At 42.9% G+C, this 23256-nt stretch overlaps 6 protein-coding genes across 6 annotated transcripts; all 6 read right to left on the bottom strand.

The window, feature by feature from the left end:
* Window positions 1–3155: 3155 nt before the first annotated feature.
* On the bottom strand, window positions 3156–6249 carry LOC139434799 (uncharacterized). Its single transcript, XM_071204746.1, has 3 exons — window positions 6218–6249; window positions 4729–5499; window positions 3156–4551 (listed from the first exon to the last, which is right to left on the bottom strand). Exons 2-3 carry the CDS (start codon window positions 5428–5430, stop codon window positions 3595–3597), a joined length of 1659 nt encoding a protein of 552 aa, XP_071060847.1. The 5' UTR covers window positions 5431–5499; window positions 6218–6249; the 3' UTR covers window positions 3156–3594.
* Window positions 6250–6592: 343 nt separating this feature from the next.
* Window positions 6593–9553, bottom strand: LOC117452947 (uncharacterized). The gene is made up of 3 exons (XM_034091776.2): window positions 9273–9553; window positions 7768–8538; window positions 6593–7590 (listed from the first exon to the last, which is right to left on the bottom strand). The coding sequence occupies exons 1-3, from the start codon at window positions 9546–9548 to the stop codon at window positions 6634–6636; spliced, it is 2004 nt and encodes a 667-aa protein (XP_033947667.2). The 5' UTR covers window positions 9549–9553; the 3' UTR covers window positions 6593–6633.
* A 133-nt stretch (window positions 9554–9686) lies between these two features.
* Window positions 9687–12355, bottom strand: LOC117452938 (uncharacterized). Its single transcript, XM_034091767.2, has 3 exons — window positions 12324–12355; window positions 10824–11594; window positions 9687–10646 (listed from the first exon to the last, which is right to left on the bottom strand). The coding sequence occupies exons 2-3, from the start codon at window positions 11523–11525 to the stop codon at window positions 9690–9692; spliced, it is 1659 nt and encodes a 552-aa protein (XP_033947658.2). The 5' UTR covers window positions 11526–11594; window positions 12324–12355; the 3' UTR covers window positions 9687–9689.
* Window positions 12356–12688: 333 nt separating this feature from the next.
* LOC139434262 (uncharacterized) lies at window positions 12689–15826 on the bottom strand. Its single transcript, XM_071204092.1, has 3 exons — window positions 15362–15826; window positions 13874–14644; window positions 12689–13696 (listed from the first exon to the last, which is right to left on the bottom strand). The coding sequence occupies exons 1-3, from the start codon at window positions 15635–15637 to the stop codon at window positions 12689–12691; spliced, it is 2055 nt and encodes a 684-aa protein (XP_071060193.1). The 5' UTR covers window positions 15638–15826.
* On the bottom strand, window positions 15810–18728 carry LOC117452930 (uncharacterized). Its single transcript, XM_034091755.2, has 3 exons — window positions 18448–18728; window positions 16914–17684; window positions 15810–16736 (listed from the first exon to the last, which is right to left on the bottom strand). Exons 1-3 carry the CDS (start codon window positions 18721–18723, stop codon window positions 15810–15812), a joined length of 1974 nt encoding a protein of 657 aa, XP_033947646.2. The 5' UTR covers window positions 18724–18728.
* Window positions 18729–18861: 133 nt separating this feature from the next.
* LOC117452922 (uncharacterized) lies at window positions 18862–21900 on the bottom strand. Its single transcript, XM_034091742.2, has 3 exons — window positions 21436–21900; window positions 19999–20769; window positions 18862–19821 (listed from the first exon to the last, which is right to left on the bottom strand). Exons 1-3 carry the CDS (start codon window positions 21709–21711, stop codon window positions 18865–18867), a joined length of 2004 nt encoding a protein of 667 aa, XP_033947633.2. The 5' UTR covers window positions 21712–21900; the 3' UTR covers window positions 18862–18864.
* Between the last annotated feature and the right edge of the window lie 1356 nt (window positions 21901–23256).

Raw genomic sequence — 23256 nt, 5'->3', positions numbered from 1 at the left:
TTTTACAATCACTGAACTAAACAAGAAATCAATGTGAATCGGATTACATATTTTGTCTTTCATCCAAGATAATAATCTTCACAAGCACAATTTTAAATAAAAAATACAAATATAATCATTTCAAGGTCACTGGTCTTTGTTTTTGGTGTGAAGAATGTGTTCAGCTTTATTTCAGATGACAGGAAACAAGTCTTAAAAACACAAAAAGAAAACTTGATGGGTTTCTGTATGTCAAGGATCAAAACTAATCTATAAAGATTTGAAAAAACATGGCAAATAGCCTTTTATTTTATTTTATATTTCAGTGGTTCAAAACTCAGTATATGTATATGTTTTGGTAAGCAGGATTACATTTTAGCTGATTTTAGATTCTAAACAACAATAACTGCTGTTTTATTTGTTGATCGAAGTTATGCATGAAACATCTCCTCACATTTTCATAAGGCCTTTCAAGCCAGATTTAAAAATAGTCAATAAATGGTATTGCAAAAATAGTACTGTGGTATTTAATGCAAACTTCACAGGATAATACCATATAGACCTCAGCACTGAGTTCATTGTGGTTTTGCTTGTTCTGCTACACTACAGTAACACACTTTCACCACTTCCTGGTGTTCTTGCACAGAGTGTCCACTGGATGAAGGACAATACAAAGGAAAGAAGCATGGAGTCACTGTACTGTAAACGCTGATATATGTGGAGACACAGTTTGTTACACATGTACAGGATAACCTCTTGTGTAGTGTTGACCAAGGACAAATGGGTTTCCATTGGTGTTCAATGTTAATAGTTAAACTATGACCATGCTACAGTATAGCTGCATATGTCTTTGTCAAGAGATTTTAGTTGGAGGCAAAAAATAAGCCTAATGTTACAACAGTTTACATTTCTAACAACCCTAAAAATGCTTAAAGGCATCCATCAATGATCCTAATTAACCAGGAGGATTTATTTGGGCTAAGGGTAGCAAGTGATATGAAGTATTCTTACTCTTCTGCTTGTCATTGAGTGCCTACAGAGCTCAGTGATTCGCTTTAACAAGATAAACTCATCTTTAGGTACAGTAACATCTTCACCTCATGTAAAGTCAGGACAACTCTGAAAGTTGAGAATCAAAATCCCTCTAAAAAGAGCTGCAGTAACAGGTAGTAGTTGAGAGGAATGAGACACATTGGTTTCTCTCAAAATGAACCTAAAACTAACTGAGTTCATCAGGTTTTCTCTACAGAGACTCTGCTAAACACTATCTCTACAGCTGATATTGTTAACAATGTTTTACAAAGCAACATAATATTTCGATTCTCCTCTTTCTGAATAAATAATATACTATAGCCTATGCATTTTGATTGATGCAGCCATCAGACAACTTTCCTCTGTAGAAACTCAGCCTCAGGACTCTGGGCGGGGCATTAACACATATTGTATAAATAAGCATGTAAACACCGTGGACCTAACCTCCTTCAGGGGGGTCCGGGGGCATGCTCCCCCGGGAAGATTTTTTTTTAAATATTGAAGTTAAAAGCCTCAATCTGGTGCACTTTGAGAGCAAAATTAAGAGATCTATGGATACATCTCTCAATTCACATCAAATTGAGTCACCAAGAGGCTGAACTTGTCTCTTTGAAGTGATGTGTTTACAAAATGAAAAACAAATGAGGACCAAAATATCAGCGCAAGCTCACCCTCTTTCTTCTTCTTCTCTTTCCATACCTCGCCATGCAACAGCTGACCTAAATACCAAATAAACCACACCCCTGTAACAATTGCCAGAAGTGCTAAACAAATAATAATACAAATAATAAACTCAGGTTAAATTACTTTGTGGCTCCTACACTCACGTTTGAGAGATGTCTTGTTTTTAGCCCTCTTATTTTTAAATGAAATCATATATTTTTGTCCTGTTTTTTAATGATTTGAATCTCAAGTATGATCAAATGTGCTCGAAAGGGCCACAGACTGGGAAGTTGTGATGTTGCACTCAAATGGTTGGTTATTCATATTGTTTGCGGTTTGGGCGATAAAGATCATAACAGTGTCATTGCTGTATTTGGCAATGTTCGGTCATGTGGTCTTGTTTGTTATTTTCTGGCTTCGTTGCTCTTATATCTCCGCAGTGTGCTGCCAACTACTGGCAGTGCCCATGTGACACACTGTCAACCTCATTAACTTTAACAAAGAAAACACTGAATTAAATTGTTGTATGTCTTGTAAAAAATTATAAAAGGTTAACCCAAAACAGAGGATTTTAAGCAAAAGCAGGAATTTATCTACATAAAGATTTATGTATACAACATCTTCTGTTTGTCAACTTTAATTTGAATGTGAATTATTATTTTTGATAACTTAAATACTATTATGCAAAATCCACTTTTTCATGTCTCTTCTGCATAAACATGTGTCCCCTCTGTGGAAAGAGACTCTGAAAGTTTCAGGAAGAAAGATTATTTTTCTTTTTGTCCTGATCCATTTCTATAAAAACCTGTCTGAAAATGAGCTGATCAGATTGTGGCCACTTTATGATGTCATAACGTTTTGTTGGCTTGTGTAACCATTAGCCAATCACCAACCAAGGTAACCCTTGGACTACCTATGTTGCAAATGTATTATCTTTTCAATTTACACACGGCATCTATTGCACGTCTATCCGTCCTGGGAGAGGGATCCCTCCTCTGTTGCTCTCCCTGAGGTTTCTCCCATTTCCCCCTTTAAACTGGGTTTTCTTTGGAAGAAAATTAATAGATAAGGGAATAAAGAATAGTAACAGTAATACATGTACCCCTATACTCACATATACATACATACATACCCACACACATGGATACAAAGACAGCACAAATAAATAAAAGTGTACTATTTACTATTCAATTAAACACATTCAATGTTTATTTATTGTAAAAGCAAGTGGGCTATTTTAATCACACACACACACACACACACACACACACACACACACACACACACACACACACACACACACACACACACACACACACACACACACACACACACACACACACACACACACACACACACACACACACACACACACACACACACACACACACACACACACACACACACACACACACACACACACACACACACACACACACACACACACACACACACACACACACACACACACACACACACACACACACACACACACACACACACACACACACACACACACCTTCAGGGGACATTGGAGGTCGATGCCTCGGTGAACGACAGTTGTTTGGCTGTCTTGTCCGCAGCAGCAGAAAGCCTTTTTGAATGTTTAAGCGAATCAAAGTGGGTCTTCACGGTCCATTTCCTTTTATACTCCAACACACAGTTGCACGGGGTGCAGAACAGTTTCCCCCCACTTTCGTGCAAGACATCGGGGAACTGCTTTGCCCGGTCTTTTGCTGAAATGTTCGTGGGTAAATGTGATGCATTCGATTTGTTCATCTTGGTGTGTGAATTCCACACTTTCACACGACGGTTTGCCTTCTGTGATGCGCGGGCTGATGACGTCGCGTCATCATCACTACTTTGCGTCAAGACGAGTTCATTTTTTTCCCCTCAACTTTGTGTGGAAAAATGCGGGGATTATGCGGCCTTTTGATAAATATGCGGCCTTTTAAAAATATGCGCCATTTTGCTGATTATGCGGTAAATTCTGCGATCGCAGAATCGCGTTTTTCTGGAGGGTCTATCCTCCATCCCCTCTCCCTCAATATCCATGTCCTCCCACTCCTCCATATCCTCCCACTCTATCACCTTTCCCTTCTCCCTCTCCTCCCTCTCAAACGCTCCACTGAGGATCCGTTGGTTATGGCATAAGAAGACCAAGGCTTTGAGGTTTTGGTTGGTAGTTGATCTCCTTCGGCTGGACAACACCAGCTTGTAGATGCTGTTGCTTCGTTCAGCATCGGCTGAGTTGGAGACAGCATCTTTGTATCGGTGGGCCAAGGAAGACAGTACAGGAAGTCTCTCCTGTACGCCATCCCAGAACACATCCAAATCCACCACGCCAGACAGTGCAGCTCTGAGTGCTGCTGGACCCAGGGCTGTAAAATAAGAATCAAATTCATGTCTTGGCACGTCAGTGAAACCTGGAATGGCCTTGTAGCTTTCTACAGAGTCATCTAGGAATGTGATGTGACGAGGATCAAACACCCTGACCTCCTGGAGAAACTCTATGGCTGGCTGCCCATCGGACATGTACTTGGTGAGCTTTTCTTCAGCATTAACGTATGCCTCGCCAACTGTGCGGAGGATCTCGGTCTTCGTGCGGCGTGGCAGGTCAAACTCCTTGAAGTATTCGTCACATACCTCATACTGCATCTCTTTATTGCCAGCAAAGACCACCTGCAGATCCTCCAGATAATTGAAGATCTTTGTGGTCACTGGGCGCCTGCTCTCGAAGATGTCTAGTAGATTGAGGATGTGTTTGCACTTGTCAGCCATGATATTAATCTGCACATTCAGGGACTGAGGCAGGTTTGGGTCTTGAAGCATGTCATGGAGTCTCTCCACAGACTGTGGTACACTTCTGCCACACACCTGTGAATGAAAATCACAAAGAGAAAGAAAGTGATTAGGTCAAACATACAGTAAGGCTTAAATGTTACGACATTTTACGTTGATATAATTAACACATTCATGTTTGTGTGTGTAGGTGTAAGGGGCCTAATTGGTGGAGAAAGGGATAATTACTATTGAAGTTACACATTTATTTACCTGTGTTTCCATCTCGATGAACTCCTTGTACAGTCCAAAGTACTCTCTGTGGTATTGTACTGCAAAGAACCAGGAGTTCCACCGTGTTGCACAGGGGTTTGGAGGCATGGTCACCTTTTTTGTTGGCAGCTTGTTTGTCATGAAGCAGAGATATCTTCTCTTGCGTGATCCAGCATTGAAGAACATCTGGGAGAAACTCATCATGAAGCTGTTCAACTGAACAAAAGGTTTGCGGAAGGCATTACCGATGAGGTTCATTATGTGTGCCATGCACGTGATGTGCAGTGAGTTGGGGTACAGCGCTTGCAGAGCAGATTTGAATGCCTTCTTCATGTAGGCTGCATTATCTGTGTCAAACACAATCACATCCTCATTTTGAATTCTGTATTCTTGTAGGCACTTCACGACAGCCACAGATACAGTGGAATGATTGCACTGCTCAAGGAACACGGTGTCTGCAAGGTAGGCCAAGATCCGACCAGAATGATCCTTCTTGAGTGGTGCAAGCAGGATGTTCAGCACGCATCTCCCCTCTACATCTGGTGTCTCATCAAATATCACAGCAACAGGTTTTCCTGCAAGAAGAGTCTTCAACTCTTCTTTTTCCTTCTCATATACTGCTCCCAAGTATTTCTCTTGAAGCTGGTGAAATCCTGGAATGGCTCCGCCATTGATTACTTTGTCATTCAGGAATTTCCTCATTGCAGGATGGTCACTCTTAGACAGTGGAATGTTGATAGCAGTGCACGTGGCGACCCAGGCCTCACAAATCTACCAAAAAAGAAAATATTTTTTTTTAAATATTGGGCTGTCTTATTTATTCTCTCTCACACACAACCTGCCACTAACGTTAACCCTCTTTTTTCTTTTTATTGAGTCAGGCACAATGAGTTTACATTTATACAGTCAATATTTATTTTTTTGTTCCCCCTTTCCCTCCCTCCCGGTCCTAGCTAGTAAATTAAATAACTACTAAATAAGTAGATACATGTATAGGTAAAAGTAAAGTAATGTAGAAGATAATATTAAAAGAAAATTAATAGATAAGGGAATAAAGAATAGTAACAGTAATACATGTACCCCTATACTCACATATACATACATACATACATGTGTGTACATACCCACACACATGGATACAAAGACAGCACAAATAAATAAAAGTGTACTATTTACTATTCAATTAAACACATTCAATGTTTATTTATTGTAAAAGCAATTGGGCTATTTTAATCACACACACACACACACACACACACACACACACACACACACACACACACACACACACACACACACACACACACACACACACACACACACACACACACACACACACACACACACACACACACACACACACACACACACACACACACACACACACACACACACACACACACACACACACACACACACACACACGACTCATTCTGTTTTCATTTACGCGTTCGTTATCTGACCAGCTTCAATCTTGTAGGCTACTCACTTCGTTTCTTGCAACCCTCGAAACGGTTTTGGAGGTCGATGCCTCGGTGAACGACAGTTGTTTGGCTGTCTTGTCCGCAGCAGCAGAAAGCCTTTTTGAATGTTTAAGCGAATCGAAGTGGGTCTTCACGGTCGATTTCCTTTTATACTCCAACACACAGTTGCACGGGGTGCAGAACAGTTTCCCCCCACTTTCGTGCAAGACATCGGGGAACTGCTTTGCCCGGTCTTTTGCTGAAATGTTCGTGGGTAAATGTGATGCATTCGATTTGTTCATCTTGGTGTGTGAATTCCACACTTTCACACGACGGTTTGCCTTCTGTGATGCGCGGCTGATGACGTCGCGTCATCATCACTACTTTGCGTCAAGACGAGTTCATTTTTTTCCCCTCAACTTTGTGTGGAAAAATGCGGGGATTATGCGGCCTTTTGATAAATATGCGGCCTTTTAAAAATATGCGCCATTTTGCTGATTATGCGGTAAATTCTGCGATCGCAGAATCGCGTTTTTCTGGAGGGTCTATCCTCCATCCCCTCTCCCTCAATATCCATGTCCTCCCACTCCTCCATATCCTCCCACTCTATCACCTTTCCCTTCTCCCTCTCCTCCCTCTCAAACGCTCCACTGAGGATCCGTTGGTTATGGCATAAGAAGACCAAGGCTTTGAGGTTTTGGTTGGTAGTTGATCTCCTTCGGCTGGACAACACCAGCTTGTAGATGCTGTTGCTTCGTTCAGCATCGGCTGAGTTGGAGACAGCATCTTTGTATCGGTGGGCCAAGGAAGACAGTACAGGAAGTCTCTCCTGTACGCCATCCCAGAACACATCCAAATCCACCACGCCAGACAGTGCAGCTCTGAGTGCTGCTGGACCCAGGGCTGTAAAATAAGAATCAAATTCATGTCTTGGCACGTCAGTGAAACCTGGAATGGCCTTGTAGCTTTCTACAGAGTCATCTAGGAATGTGATGTGACGAGGATCAAACACCCTGACCTCCTGGAGAAACTCTATGGCTGGCTGCCCATCGGACATGTACTTGGTGAGCTTTTCTTCAGCATTAACGTATGCCTCGCCAACTGTGCGGAGGATCTCGGTCTTCGTGCGGCGTGGCAGGTCAAACTCCTTGAAGTATTCGTCACATACCTCATACTGCATCTCTTTATTGCCAGCAAAGACCACCTGCAGATCCTCCAGATAATTGAAGATCTTTGTGGTCACTGGGCGCCTGCTCTCGAAGATGTCTAGTAGATTGAGGATGTGTTTGCACTTGTCAGCCATGATATTAATCTGCACATTCAGGGACTGAGGCAGGTTTGGGTCTTGAAGCATGTCATGGAGTCTCTCCACAGACTGTGGTACACTTCTGCCACACACCTGTGAATGAAAATCACAAAGAGAAAGAAAGTGATTAGGTCAAACATACAGTAAGGCTTAAATGTTACGACATTTTACGTTGATATAATTAACACATTCATGTTTGTGTGTGTAGGTGTAAGGGGCCTAATTGGTGGAGAAAGGGATAATTACTATTGAAGTTACACATTTATTTACCTGTGTTTCCATCTCGATGAACTCCTTGTACAGTCCAAAGTACTCTCTGTGGTATTGTACTGCAAAGAACCAGGAGTTCCACCGTGTTGCACAGGGGTTTGGAGGCATGGTCACCTTTTTTGTTGGCAGCTTGTTTGTCATGAAGCAGAGATATCTTCTCTTGCGTGATCCAGCATTGAAGAACATCTGGGAGAAACTCATCATGAAGCTGTTCAACTGAACAAAAGGTTTGCGGAAGGCATTACCGATGAGGTTCATTATGTGTGCCATGCACGTGATGTGCAGTGAGTTGGGGTACAGCGCTTGCAGAGCAGATTTGAATGCCTTCTTCATGTAGGCTGCATTATCTGTGTCAAACACAATCACATCCTCATTTTGAATTCTGTATTCTTGTAGGCACTTCACGACAGCCACAGATACAGTGGAATGATTGCACTGCTCAAGGAACACGGTGTCTGCAAGGTAGGCCAAGATCCGACCAGAATGATCCTTCTTGAGTGGTGCAAGCAGGATGTTCAGCACGCATCTCCCCTCTACATCTGGTGTCTCATCAAATATCACAGCAACAGGTTTTCCTGCAAGAAGAGTCTTCAACTCTTCTTTTTCCTTCTCATATACTGCTCCCAAGTATTTCTCTTGAAGCTGGTGAAATCCTGGAATGGCTCCGCCATTGATTACTTTGTCATTCAGGAATTTCCTCATTGCAGGATGGTCACTCTTAGACAGTGGAATGTTGACAGCAGTGCACGTGGCGACCCAGGCCTCACAAATCTACCAAAAAAAGAAAATATTTTTTTTTAAATATTGGGCTGTCTTATTTATTCTCTCTCACACACAACCTGCCACTAACGTTAACCCTCTTTTTTCTTTTTATTGAGTCAGGCACAATGAGTTTACATTTATACAGTCAATATTTATTTTTTTGTTCCCCCTTTCCCTCCCTCCCGGTCCTAGCTAGTAAATTAAATAACTACTAAATAAGTAGATACATGTATAGGTAAAAGTAAAGTAATGTAGAAGATAATATTAAAAGAAAATTAATAGATAAGGGAATAAAGAATAGTAACAGTAATACATGTACCCCTATACTCACATATACATACATACATACATACATACATACATACATGTGTGTACATACCCACACACATGGATACAAAGACAGCACAAATAAATAAAAGTGTACTATTTACTATTCAATTAAACACATTCAATGTTTATTTATTGTAAAAGCAATTGGGCTATTTTAATCACACACACACACACACACACACACACACACACACACACACACACACACACACACACACACACACACACACACACACCACACACACACACACACACACACACACACACACACACACACACACACACACACACACACACACACACACACACACACACACACACACACACACACACACACACACACACACACGACTCATTCTGTTTTCATTTACGCGTTCGTTATCTGACCAGCTTCAATCTTGTAGGCTACTCACTTCGTTTCTTGCAACCCTCGAAACGGTTTTGGAGGTCGATGCCTCGGTGAACGACAGTTGTTTGGCTGTCTTGTCCGCAGCAGCAGAAAGCCTTTTTGAATGTTTAAGCGAATCGAAGTGGGTCTTCACGGTCGATTTCCTTTTATACTCCAACACACAGTTGCACGGGGTGCAGAACAGTTTCCCCCCACTTTCGTGCAAGACATCGGGGAACTGCTTTGCCCGGTCTTTTGCTGAAATGTTCGTGGGTAAATGTGATGCATTCGATTTGTTCATCTTGGTGTGTGAATTCCACACTTTCACACGACGGTTTGCCTTCTGTGATGCGCGGGCTGATGACGTCGCGTCATCATCACTACTTTGCGTCAAGACGAGTTCATTTTTTTCCCCTCAACTTTGTGTGGAAAAATGCGGGGATTATGCGGCCTTTTGATAAATATGCGGCCTTTTAAAAATATGCGCCATTTTGCTGATTATGCGGTAAATTCTGCGATCGCAGAATCGCGTTTTTCTGGAGGGTCTATCCTCCATCCCCTCTCCCTCAATATCCATGTCCTCCCACTCCTCCATATCCTCCCACTCTATCACCTTTCCCTTCTCCCTCTCCTCCCTCTCAAACGCTCCACTGAGGATCCGTTGGTTATGGCATAAGAAGACCAAGGCTTTGAGGTTTTGGTTGGTAGTTGATCTCCTTCGGCTGGACAACACCAGCTTGTAGATGCTGTTGCTTCGTTCAGCATCGGCTGAGTTGGAGACAGCATCTTTGTATCGGTGGGCCAAGGAAGACAGTACAGGAAGTCTCTCCTGTACGCCATCCCAGAACACATCCAAATCCACCACGCCAGACAGTGCAGCTCTGAGTGCTGCTGGACCCAGGGCTGTAAAATAAGAATCAAATTCATGTCTTGGCACGTCAGTGAAACCTGGAATGGCCTTGTAGCTTTCTACAGAGTCATCTAGGAATGTGATGTGACGAGGATCAAACACCCTGACCTCCTGGAGAAACTCTATGGCTGGCTGCCCATCGGACATGTACTTGGTGAGCTTTTCTTCAGCATTAACGTATGCCTCGCCAACTGTGCGGAGGATCTCGGTCTTCGTGCGGCGTGGCAGGTCAAACTCCTTGAAGTATTCGTCACATACCTCATACTGCATCTCTTTATTGCCAGCAAAGACCACCTGCAGATCCTCCAGATAATTGAAGATCTTTGTGGTCACTGGGCGCCTGCTCTCGAAGATGTCTAGTAGATTGAGGATGTGTTTGCACTTGTCAGCCATGATATTAATCTGCACATTCAGGGACTGAGGCAGGTTTGGGTCTTGAAGCATGTCATGGAGTCTCTCCACAGACTGTGGTACACTTCTGCCACACACCTGTGAATGAAAATCACAAAGAGAAAGAAAGTGATTAGGTCAAACATACAGTAAGGCTTAAATGTTACGACATTTTACGTTGATATAATTAACACATTCATGTTTGTGTGTGTAGGTGTAAGGGGCCTAATTGGTGGAGAAAGGGATAATTACTATTGAAGTTACACATTTATTTACCTGTGTTTCCATCTCGATGAACTCCTTGTACAGTCCAAAGTACTCTCTGTGGTATTGTACTGCAAAGAACCAGGAGTTCCACCGTGTTGCACAGGGGTTTGGAGGCATGGTCACCTTTTTTGTTGGCAGCTTGTTTGTCATGAAGCAGAGATATCTTCTCTTGCGTGATCCAGCATTGAAGAACATCTGGGAGAAACTCATCATGAAGCTGTTCAACTGAACAAAAGGTTTGCGGAAGGCATTACCGATGAGGTTCATTATGTGTGCCATGCACGTGATGTGCAGTGAGTTGGGGTACAGCGCTTGCAGAGCAGATTTGAATGCCTTCTTCATGTAGGCTGCATTATCTGTGTCAAACACAATCACATCCTCATTTTGAATTCTGTATTCTTGTAGGCACTTCACGACAGCCACAGATACAGTGGAATGATTGCACTGCTCAAGGAACACGGTGTCTGCAAGGTAGGCCAAGATCCGACCAGAATGATCCTTCTTGAGTGGTGCAAGCAGGATGTTCAGCACGCATCTCCCCTCTACATCTGGTGTCTCATCAAATATCACAGCAACAGGTTTTCCTGCAAGAAGAGTCTTCAACTCTTCTTTTTCCTTCTCATATACTGCTCCCAAGTATTTCTCTTGAAGCTGGTGAAATCCTGGAATGGCTCCGCCATTGATTACTTTGTCATTCAGGAATTTCCTCATTGCAGGATGGTCACTCTTAGACAGTGGAATGTTGATAGCAGTGCACGTGGCGACCCAGGCCTCACAAATCTACCAAAAAAAGAAAATATTTTTTTTTAAATATTGGGCTGTCTTATTTATTCTCTCTCACACACAACCTGCCACTAACGTTAACCCTCTTTTTTCTTTTTATTGAGTCAGGCACAATGAGTTTACATTTATACAGTCAATATTTATTTTTTTGTTCCCCCTTTCCCTCCCTCCCGGTCCTAGCTAGTAAATTAAATAACTACTAAATAAGTAGATACATGTATAGGTAAAAGTAAAGTAATGTAGAAGATAATATTAAAAGAAAATTAATAGATAAGGGAATAAAGAATAGTAACAGTAATACATGTACCCCTATACTCACATATACATACATACATACATGTGTGTACATACCCACACACATGGATACAAAGACAGCACAAATAAATAAAAGTGTACTATTTACTATTCAATTAAACACATTCAATGTTTATTTATTGTAAAAGCAATTGGGCTATTTTAATCACACACACACACACACACACACACACACACACACACACACACACACACACACACACACACACACACACACACACACACACACACACACACACCACACACACACACACACACACACACACCACACACACACACACACCACACACACACACACACACACCACACACACACACACACACACACACACACACACACACACACACGACTCATTCTGTTTTCATTTACGCGTTCGTTATCTGACCAGCTTCAATCTTGTAGGCTACTCACTTCGTTTCTTGCAACCCTCGAAACGGTTTTGGAGGTCGATGCCTCGGTGAACGACAGTTGTTTGGCTGTCTTGTCCGCAGCAGCAGAAAGCCTTTTTGAATGTTTAAGCGAATCGAAGTGGGTCTTCACGGTCGATTTCCTTTTATACTCCAACACACAGTTGCACGGGGTGCAGAACAGTTTCCCCCCACTTTCGTGCAAGACATCGGGGAACTGCTTTGCCCGGTCTTTTGCTGAAATGTTCGTGGGTAAATGTGATGCATTCGATTTGTTCATCTTGGTGTGTGAATTCCACACTTTCACACGACGGTTTGCCTTCTGTGATGCGCGGGCTGATGACGTCGCGTCATCATCACTACTTTGCGTCAAGACGAGTTCATTTTTTTCCCCTCAACTTTGTGTGGAAAAATGCGGGGATTATGCGGCCTTTGATAAATATGCGGCCTTTTAAAAATATGCGCCATTTTGCTGATTATGCGGTAAATTCTGCGATCGCAGAATCGCGTTTTTCTGGAGGGTCTATCCTCCATCCCCTCTCCCTCAATATCCATGTCCTCCCACTCCTCCATATCCTCCCACTCTATCACCTTTCCCTTCTCCCTCTCCTCCCTCTCAAACGCTCCACTGAGGATCCGTTGGTTATGGCATAAGAAGACCAAGGCTTTGAGGTTTTGGTTGGTAGTTGATCTCCTTCGGCTGGACAACACCAGCTTGTAGATGCTGTTGCTTCGTTCAGCATCGGCTGAGTTGGAGACAGCATCTTTGTATCGGTGGGCCAAGGAAGACAGTACAGGAAGTCTCTCCTGTACGCCATCCCAGAACACATCCAAATCCACCACGCCAGACAGTGCAGCTCTGAGTGCTGCTGGACCCAGGGCTGTAAAATAAGAATCAAATTCATGTCTTGGCACGTCAGTGAAACCTGGAATGGCCTTGTAGCTTTCTACAGAGTCATCTAGGAATGTGATGTGACGAGGATCAAACACCCTGACCTCCTGGAGAAACTCTATGGCTGGCTGCCCATCGGACATGTACTTGGTGAGCTTTTCTTCAGCATTAACGTATGCCTCGCCAACTGTGCGGAGGATCTCGGTCTTCGTGCGGCGTGGCAGGTCAAACTCCTTGAAGTATTCGTCACATACCTCATACTGCATCTCTTTATTGCCAGCAAAGACCACCTGCAGATCCTCCAGATAATTGAAGATCTTTGTGGTCACTGGGCGCCTGCTCTCGAAGATGTCTAGTAGATTGAGGATGTGTTTGCACTTGTCAGCCATGATATTAATCTGCACATTCAGGGACTGAGGCAGGTTTGGGTCTTGAAGCATGTCATGGAGTCTCTCCACAGACTGTGGTACACTTCTGCCACACACCTGTGAATGAAAATCACAAAGAGAAAGAAAGTGATTAGGTCAAACATACAGTAAGGCTTAAATGTTACGACATTTTACGTTGATATAATTAACACATTCATGTTTGTGTGTGTAGGTGTAAGGGGCCTAATTGGTGGAGAAAGGGATAATTACTATTGAAGTTACACATTTATTTACCTGTGTTTCCATCTCGATGAACTCCTTGTACAGTCCAAAGTACTCTCTGTGGTATTGTACTGCAAAGAACCAGGAGTTCCACCGTGTTGCACAGGGGTTTGGAGGCATGGTCACCTTTTTTGTTGGCAGCTTGTTTGTCATGAAGCAGAGATATCTTCTCTTGCGTGATCCAGCATTGAAGAACATCTGGGAGAAACTCATCATGAAGCTGTTCAACTGAACAAAAGGTTTGCGGAAGGCATTACCGATGAGGTTCATTATGTGTGCCATGCACGTGATGTGCAGTGAGTTGGGGTACAGCGCTTGCAGAGCAGATTTGAATGCCTTCTTCATGTAGGCTGCATTATCTGTGTCAAACACAATCACATCCTCATTTTGAATTCTGTATTCTTGTAGGCACTTCACGACAGCCACAGATACAGTGGAATGATTGCACTGCTCAAGGAACACGGTGTCTGCAAGGTAGGCCAAGATCCGACCAGAATGATCCTTCTTGAGTGGTGCAAGCAGGATGTTCAGCACGCATCTCCCCTCTACATCTGGTGTCTCATCAAATATCACAGCAACAGGTTTTCCTGCAAGAAGAGTCTTCAACTCTTCTTTTTCCTTCTCATATACTGCTCCCAAGTATTTCTCTTGAAGCTGGTGAAATCCTGGAATGGCTCCGCCATTGATTACTTTGTCATTCAGGAATTTCCTCATTGCAGGATGGTCACTCTTAGACAGTGGAATGTTGACAGCAGTGCACGTGGCGACCCAGGCCTCACAAATCTACCAAAAAAAGAAAATATTTTTTTTTAAATATTGGGCTGTCTTATTTATTCTCTCTCACACACAACCTGCCACTAACGTTAACCCTCTTTTTTCTTTTTATTGAGTCAGGCACAATGAGTTTACATTTATACAGTCAATATTTATTTTTTTGTTCCCCCTTTCCCTCCCTCCCGGTCCTAGCTAGTAAATTAAATAACTACTAAATAAGTAGATACATGTATAGGTAAAAGTAAAGTAATGTAGAAGATAATATTAAAAGAAAATTAATAGATAAGGGAATAAAGAATAGTAACAGTAATACATGTACCCCTATACTCACATATACATACATACATACATACATACATACATACATGTGTGTACATACCCACACACATGGATACAAAGACAGCACAAATAAATAAAAGTGTACTATTTACTATTCAATTAAACACATTCAATGTTTATTTATTGTAAAAGCAATTGGGCTATTTTAATCACACACACACACACACACACACACACACACACACACACACACACACACACACACACACACACACACACACACACACACACACACACACACACACACACACACACACACACACACACACACACACACACACACACACACACACACACACACACACACACACACACACACACACGACTCATTCTGTTTTCATTTACGCGTTCGTTATCTGACCAGCTTCAATCTTGTAGGCTACTCACTTCGTTTCTTGCAACCCTCGAAACGGTTTTGGAGGTCGATGCCTCGGTGAACGACAGTTGTTTGGCTGTCTTGTCCGCAGCAGCAGAAAGCCTTTTTGAATGTTTAAGCGAATCGAAGTGGGTCTTCACGGTCGATTTCCTTTTATACTCCAACACACAGTTGCACGGGGTGCAGAACAGTTTCCCCCCACTTTCGTGCAAGACATCGGGGAACTGCTTTGCCCGGTCTTTTGCTGAAATGTTCGTGGGTAAATGTGATGCATTCGATTTGTTCATCTTGGTGTGTGAATTCCACACTTTCACACGACGGTTTGCCTTCTGTGATGCGCGGGCTGATGACGTCGCGTCATCATCACTACTTTGCGTCAAGACGAGTTCATTTTTTTCCCCTCAACTTTGTGTGGAAAAATGCGGGGATTATGCGGCCTTTTGATAAATATGCGGCCTTTTAAAAATATGCGCCATTTTGCTGATTATGCGGTAAATTCTGCGATCGCAGAATCGCGTTTTTTCTGGAGGGTCTATCCTCCATCCCCTCTCCCTCAATATCCATGTCCTCCCACTCCTCCATATCCTCCCACTCTATCACCTTTCCCTTCTCCCTCTCCTCCCTCTCAAACGCTCCACTGAGGATCCGTTGGTTATGGCATAAGAAGACCAAGGCTTTGAGGTTTTGGTTGGTAGTTGATCTCCTTCGGCTGGACAACACCAGCTTGTAGATGCTGTTGCTTCGTTCAGCATCGGCTGAGTTGGAGACAGCATCTTTGTATCGGTGGGCCAAGGAAGACAGTACAGGAAGTCTCTCCTGTACGCCATCCCAGAACACATCCAAATCCACCACGCCAGACAGTGCAGCTCTGAGTGCTGCTGGACCCAGGGCTGTAAAATAAGAATCAAATTCATGTCTTGGCACGTCAGTGAAACCTGGAATGGCCTTGTAGCTTTCTACAGAGTCATCTAGGAATGTGATGTGACGAGGATCAAACACCCTGACCTCCTGGAGAAACTCTATGGCTGGCTGCCCATCGGACATGTACTTGGTGAGCTTTTCTTCAGCATTAACGTATGCCTCGCCAACTGTGCGGAGGATCTCGGTCTTCGTGCGGCGTGGCAGGTCAAACTCCTTGAAGTATTCGTCACATACCTCATACTGCATCTCTTTATTGCCAGCAAAGACCACCTGCAGATCCTCCAGATAATTGAAGATCTTTGTGGTCACTGGGCGCCTGCTCTCGAAGATGTCTAGTAGATTGAGGATGTGTTTGCACTTGTCAGCCATGATATTAATCTGCACATTCAGGGACTGAGGCAGGTTTGGGTCTTGAAGCATGTCATGGAGTCTCTCCACAGACTGTGGTACACTTCTGCCACACACCTGTGAATGAAAATCACAAAGAGAAAGAAAGTGATTAGGTCAAACATACAGTAAGGCTTAAATGTTACGACATTTTACGTTGATATAATTAACACATTCATGTTTGTGTGTGTAGGTGTAAGGGGCCTAATTGGTGGAGAAAGGGATAATTACTATTGAAGTTACACATTTATTTACCTGTGTTTCCATCTCGATGAACTCCTTGTACAGTCCAAAGTACTCTCTGTGGTATTGTACTGCAAAGAACCAGGAGTTCCACCGTGTTGCACAGGGGTTTGGAGGCATGGTCACCTTTTTTGTTGGCAGCTTGTTTGTCATGAAGCAGAGATATCTTCTCTTGCGTGATCCAGCATTGAAGAACATCTGGGAGAAACTCATCATGAAGCTGTTCAACTGAACAAAAGGTTTGCGGAAGGCATTACCGATGAGGTTCATTATGTGTGCCATGCACGTGATGTGCAGTGAGTTGGGGTACAGCGCTTGCAGAGCAGATTTGAATGCCTTCTTCATGTAGGCTGCATTATCTGTGTCAAACACAATCACATCCTCATTTTGAATTCTGTATTCTTGTAGGCACTTCACGACAGCCACAGATACAGTGGAATGATTGCACTGCTCAAGGAACACGGTGTCTGCAAGGTAGGCCAAGATCCGACCAGAATGATCCTTCTTGAGTGGTGCAAGCAGGATGTTCAGCACGCATCTCCCCTCTACATCTGGTGTCTCATCAAATATCACAGCAACAGGTTTTCCTGCAAGAAGAGTCTTCAACTCTTCTTTTTCCTTCTCATATACTGCTCCCAAGTATTTCTCTTGAAGCTGGTGAAATCCTGGAATGGCTCCGCCATTGATTACTTTGTCATTCAGGAATTTCCTCATTGCAGGATGGTCACTCTTAGACAGTGGAATGTTGACAGCAGTGCACGTGGCGACCCAGGCCTCACAAATCTACCAAAAAAAGAAAATATTTTTTTTTAAATATTGGGCTGTCTTATTTATTCTCTCTCACACACAACCTGCCACTAACGTTAACCCTCTTTTTTCTTTTTATTGAGTCAGGCACAATGAGTTTACATTTATACAGTCAATATTTATTTTTTTGTTCCCCCTTTCCCTCCCTCCCGGTCCTAGCTAGTAAATTAAATAACTACTAAATAAGTAGATACATGTATAGGTAAAAGTAAAGTAATGTAGAAGATAATATTAAAAGAAAATTAATAGATAAGGGAATAAAGAATAGTAACAGTAATACATGTACCCCTATACTCACATATACATACATACATACATACATACATACATGTGTGTACATACCCACACACATGGATACAAAGACAGCACAAATAAATAAAAGTGTACTATTTACTATTCAATTAAACACATTCAATGTTTATTTATTGTAAAAGCAATTGGGCTATTTTAATCACACACACACACACACACACACACACACACACACACACACACACACACACACACACACACACACACACACACACACACACACACACACACACACACACACACACACACACACACACACACACACACACACACACACACACACACACACACACACACACACACACACACACACACACACACACCACACACACACACACACACACACACACACACACACACACACACACACACAGTTTTAATTTACGCGTTCGTTATCTGACCAGCTTCAATCTTGTAGGCTACTCACTTCGTTTCTTGCAACCCTCGAAACGGTTTTGGAGGTCGATGCCTCGGTGAACGACAGTTGTTTGGCTGTCTTGTCCGCAGCAGCAGAAAGCCTTTTTGAATGTTTAAGCGAATCGAAGTGGGTCTTCACGGTCGATTTCCTTTTATACTCCAACACACAGTTGCACGGGGTGCAGAACAGTTTCCCCCCACTTTCGTGCAAGACATCGGGGAACTGCTTTGCCCGGTCTTTTGCTGAAATGTTCGTGGGTAAATGTGATGCATTCGATTTGTTCATCTTGGTGTGTGAATTCCACACTTTCACACGACGGTTTGCCTTCTGTGATGCGCGGGCTGATGACGTCGCGTCATCATCACTACTTTGCGTCAAGACGAGTTCATTTTTTTCCCCTCAACTTTGTGTGGAAAAATGCGGGGATTATGCGGCCTTTTGATAAATATGCGGCCTTTTAAAAATATGCGCCATTTTGCTGATTATGCGGTAAATTCTGCGATCGCAGAATCGCGTTTTTCTGGAGGGTCTATCCTCCATCCCCTCTCCCTCAATATCCATGTCCTCCCACTCCTCCATATCCTCCCACTCTATCACCTTTCCCTTCTCCCTCTCCTCCCTCTCAAACGCTCCACTGAGGATCCGTTGGTTATGGCATAAGAAGACCAAGGCTTTGAGGTTTTGGTTGGTAGTTGATCTCCTTCGGCTGGACAACACCAGCTTGTAGATGCTGTTGCTTCGTTCAGCATCGGCTGAGTTGGAGACAGCATCTTTGTATCGGTGGGCCAAGGAAGACAGTACAGGAAGTCTCTCCTGTACGCCATCCCAGAACACATCCAAATCCACCACGCCAGACAGTGCAGCTCTGAGTGCTGCTGGACCCAGGGCTGTAAAATAAGAATCAAATTCATGTCTTGGCACGTCAGTGAAACCTGGAATGGCCTTGTAGCTTTCTACAGAGTCATCTAGGAATGTGATGTGACGAGGATCAAACACCCTGACCTCCTGGAGAAACTCTATGGCTGGCTGCCCATCGGACATGTACTTGGTGAGCTTTTCTTCAGCATTAACGTATGCCTCGCCAACTGTGCGGAGGATCTCGGTCTTCGTGCGGCGTGGCAGGTCAAACTCCTTGAAGTATTCGTCACATACCTCATACTGCATCTCTTTATTGCCAGCAAAGACCACCTGCAGATCCTCCAGATAATTGAAGATCTTTGTGGTCACTGGGCGCCTGCTCTCGAAGATGTCTAGTAGATTGAGGATGTGTTTGCACTTGTCAGCCATGATATTAATCTGCACATTCAGGGACTGAGGCAGGTTTGGGTCTTGAAGCATGTCATGGAGTCTCTCCACAGACTGTGGTACACTTCTGCCACACACCTGTGAATGAAAATCACAAAGAGAAAGAAAGTGATTAGGTCAAACATACAGTAAGGCTTAAATGTTACGACATTTTACGTTGATATAATTAACACATTCATGTTTGTGTGTGTAGGTGTAAGGGGCCTAATTGGTGGAGAAAGGGATAATTACTATTGAAGTTACACATTTATTTACCTGTGTTTCCATCTCGATGAACTCCTTGTACAGTCCAAAGTACTCTCTGTGGTATTGTACTGCAAAGAACCAGGAGTTCCACCGTGTTGCACAGGGGTTTGGAGGCATGGTCACCTTTTTTGTTGGCAGCTTGTTTGTCATGAAGCAGAGATATCTTCTCTTGCGTGATCCAGCATTGAAGAACATCTGGGAGAAACTCATCATGAAGCTGTTCAACTGAACAAAAGGTTTGCGGAAGGCATTACCGATGAGGTTCATTATGTGTGCCATGCACGTGATGTGCAGTGAGTTGGGGTACAGCGCTTGCAGAGCAGATTTGAATGCCTTCTTCATGTAGGCTGCATTATCTGTGTCAAACACAATCACATCCTCATTTTGAATTCTGTATTCTTGTAGGCACTTCACGACAGCCACAGATACAGTGGAATGATTGCACTGCTCAAGGAACACGGTGTCTGCAAGGTAGGCCAAGATCCGACCAGAATGATCCTTCTTGAGTGGTGCAAGCAGGATGTTCAGCACGCATCTCCCCTCTACATCTGGTGTCTCATCAAATATCACAGCAACAGGTTTTCCTGCAAGAAGAGTCTTCAACTCTTCTTTTTCCTTCTCATATACTGCTCCCAAGTATTTCTCTTGAAGCTGGTGAAATCCTGGAATGGCTCCGCCATTGATTACTTTGTCATTCAGGAATTTCCTCATTGCAGGATGGTCACTCTTAGACAGTGGAATGTTGACAGCAGTGCACGTGGCGACCCAGGCCTCACAAATCTACCAAAAAAAGAAAATATTTTTTTTTAAATATTGGGCTGTCTTATTTATTCTCTCTCACACACAACCTGCCACTAACGTTAACCCTCTTTTTTCTTTTTATTGAGTCAGGCACAATGAGTTTACATTTATACAGTCAATATTTATTTTTTTGTTCCCCCTTTCCCTCCCTCCCGGTCCTAGCTAGTAAATTAAATAACTACTAAATAAGTAGATACATGTATAGGTAAAAGTAAAGTAATGTAGAAGATAATATTAAAGAAAATTAATAGATAAGGGAATAAAGAATAGTAACAGTAATACATGTACCCCTATACTCACATATACATACATACATACATACATACATACATGTGTGTACATACCCACACACATGGATACAAAGACAGCACAAATAAATAAAAGTGTACTATTTACTATTCAATTAAACACATTCAATGTTTATTTATTGTAAAAGCAATTGGGCTATTTTAATCACACACACACACACACACACACACACACACACACACACACACACACACACACACACACACACACACACACACCACACACACACACACACACACACACACACACACACACACACACACACACACACACACACACACAGTTTTAATTTACGCGTTCGTTATCTGACCAGCTTCAATCTTGTAGGCTACTCACTTCGTTTCTTGCAACCCTCGAAACGGTTTTGGAGGTCGATGCCTCGGTGAACGACAGTTGTTTGGCTGTCTTGTCCGCAGCAGCAGAAAGCCTTTTTGAATGTTTAAGCGAATCGAAGTGGGTCTTCACGGTCCATTTCCTTTTATACTCCAACACACAGTTGCACGGGGTGCAGAACAGTTTCCCCCCACTTTCGTGCAAGACATCGGGGAACTGCTTTGCCCGGTCTTTTGCTGAAATGTTCGTGGGTAAATGTGATGCATTCGATTTGTTCATCTTGGTGTGTGAATTCCACACTTTCACACGACGGTTTGCCTTCTGTGATGCGCGGGCTGATGACGTCGCGTCATCATCACTACTTTGCGTCAAGACGAGTTCATTTTTTTCCCCTCAACTTTGTGTGGAAAAATGCGGGGATTATGCGGCCTTTTGATAAATATGCGGCCTTTTAAAAATATGCGCCATTTTGCTGATTATGCGGTAAATTCTGCGATCGCAGAATCGCGTTTTTCTGGAGGGTCTACACAATGTCCCGCCGCGACTAAAATAAATTATTGTTAAATGTGTCAATTGGACAGAGGGGTTTGAAGACGTTGCGGATAGAGTTAATACATCTGTTTCCTGCTGACGTGACAAACGCTCACATAGCAATGTCTCTTAATTAAGCGTCGTAGTTCAGGTTCCGGCAGGTTCTTTATTTGTACCCGCAGGTAGATTTTGTTTGCAGAGAAAAAGACAAGGGATCCATCCGACACACCTTAAAAACAAACACAAACAACAGACACATCTCTAATAAAAGTACAACTACACCCTGCTGCTCCGTCAAATCTCAAAATATTTCAAAAACATTTAAGAAGGAAAACACTAGTACAAACATGGACATTCATAATTCATAATTAAATAAATAAACAAATAGGCATCTGTGTGACACTCCTATGATGTGTTCATTTGTGCAATAGCTGCTGGGATAAAACAGTTTTCATACCGCTTCGTTCTACTCTTTGGGACGACTAACCTCCGGCCCGAAGGAAAAAGCTTAAATTCTGAGTGCAGAGGGCGGGAGTCATCGTCTGATATGGAGCTGGATTACCGCTGTCACTGCCTGAGGTACAGGGTCTCCAGGTTTAGCTGTGGCTCACCAATTAGTCTGCTGCAGGGCCGTATTCATGGAGTCTACATTGGGGGGGACCAAAAATTCAATAAAAATTTGAATACTAATTTCCTGCCATTCTAAAGGAAAATACATAAAATATCACTAACACATTGGATACTTTAAAACCTGTTAAACCCCATGCCCCTGCCTGTGGGGGCAAAACACAACAATAGTCACAAAACTGTGTCTCAGGCATGGGTGTAGGAAGCATCCTCAATGTGGGTGGGACAATTTGACGGGGGGTGTGGGCGGGGGGGGACCTAACCTCCTCTAGGGGGGTCTGGGGGCATGCTCCCCCGGTAAGATTTTTTTTTAAATGTTGAAGTTAAAAGCATCAATCTGGTGCACTTTGAGAGCAACATTAGGGACTAAATCTATGGATACATCTCAACAACACCCATTTGAAACAGAACTGAACAGATTTACTTTTTCTTTATGCATATTTTACAAATCACTCCCTTTTTAAACTGTAGTATGAGTTGGAATGATTTCGTTATTCTGTTATTCTCTTATTTTGTATAACTATAATGATCATATAAAGGTGTGCCTTGTAAATACTTGTTTTGCATCAATCTTGATACAGGGTACTTATTATATGTTGTACTTTGGATTCCTAAAGCTTTTAGTCTACTATCCCATCATTCAAGAGTGGTTTTCACAATAAGTAA

Source organism: Pseudochaenichthys georgianus, chromosome 1 (genome assembly GCF_902827115.2).
Source record: "Pseudochaenichthys georgianus chromosome 1, fPseGeo1.2, whole genome shotgun sequence".
NCBI classification, from domain to species: Eukaryota; Metazoa; Chordata; class Actinopteri; order Perciformes; family Channichthyidae; genus Pseudochaenichthys; species Pseudochaenichthys georgianus.
The sequence above is the reverse complement of the archived record's forward strand: the minus strand, read 5'-3'. Positions and strand labels throughout refer to the sequence as shown.

Excerpts from the sequence above, each read along its gene's own strand:
- LOC139434799 (XM_071204746.1), bottom strand. The coding sequence starts at position 5,430 with ATGAGGAAATTCCTGAATGACAAAGTAATCAATGGCGGAGCCATTCCA. Across the intron at positions 4,552-4,728 it reads TCATCGAGATGGAAACACAG|GTGTGTGGCAGAAGTGTACC; the intron begins GTAAATAAATGT and ends TTTCATTCACAG.
- LOC117452947 (XM_034091776.2), bottom strand. The coding sequence starts at position 9,548 with ATGAACAAATCGAATGCATCACATTTACCCACGAACATTTCAGCAAAA. Across the intron at positions 8,539-9,272 it reads CGAGGGTTGCAAGAAACGAA|ATTTGTGAGGCCTGGGTCGC; the intron begins GTGAGTAGCCTA and ends TTTTTTTGGTAG. Across the intron at positions 7,591-7,767 it reads TCATCGAGATGGAAACACAG|GTGTGTGGCAGAAGTGTACC; the intron begins GTAAATAAATGT and ends TTTCATTCACAG.
- LOC117452938 (XM_034091767.2), bottom strand. The coding sequence starts at position 11,525 with ATGAGGAAATTCCTGAATGACAAAGTAATCAATGGCGGAGCCATTCCA. Across the intron at positions 10,647-10,823 it reads TCATCGAGATGGAAACACAG|GTGTGTGGCAGAAGTGTACC; the intron begins GTAAATAAATGT and ends TTTCATTCACAG.
- LOC139434262 (XM_071204092.1), bottom strand. The coding sequence starts at position 15,637 with ATGAACAAATCGAATGCATCACATTTACCCACGAACATTTCAGCAAAA. Across the intron at positions 14,645-15,361 it reads CGAGGGTTGCAAGAAACGAA|ATTTGTGAGGCCTGGGTCGC; the intron begins GTGAGTAGCCTA and ends TTTTTTTGGTAG. Across the intron at positions 13,697-13,873 it reads TCATCGAGATGGAAACACAG|GTGTGTGGCAGAAGTGTACC; the intron begins GTAAATAAATGT and ends TTTCATTCACAG.
- LOC117452930 (XM_034091755.2), bottom strand. The coding sequence starts at position 18,723 with ATGAACAAATCGAATGCATCACATTTACCCACGAACATTTCAGCAAAA. Across the intron at positions 17,685-18,447 it reads CGAGGGTTGCAAGAAACGAA|ATTTGTGAGGCCTGGGTCGC; the intron begins GTGAGTAGCCTA and ends TTTTTTTGGTAG. Across the intron at positions 16,737-16,913 it reads TCATCGAGATGGAAACACAG|GTGTGTGGCAGAAGTGTACC; the intron begins GTAAATAAATGT and ends TTTCATTCACAG.
- LOC117452922 (XM_034091742.2), bottom strand. The coding sequence starts at position 21,711 with ATGAACAAATCGAATGCATCACATTTACCCACGAACATTTCAGCAAAA. Across the intron at positions 20,770-21,435 it reads CGAGGGTTGCAAGAAACGAA|ATTTGTGAGGCCTGGGTCGC; the intron begins GTGAGTAGCCTA and ends TTTTTTTGGTAG. Across the intron at positions 19,822-19,998 it reads TCATCGAGATGGAAACACAG|GTGTGTGGCAGAAGTGTACC; the intron begins GTAAATAAATGT and ends TTTCATTCACAG.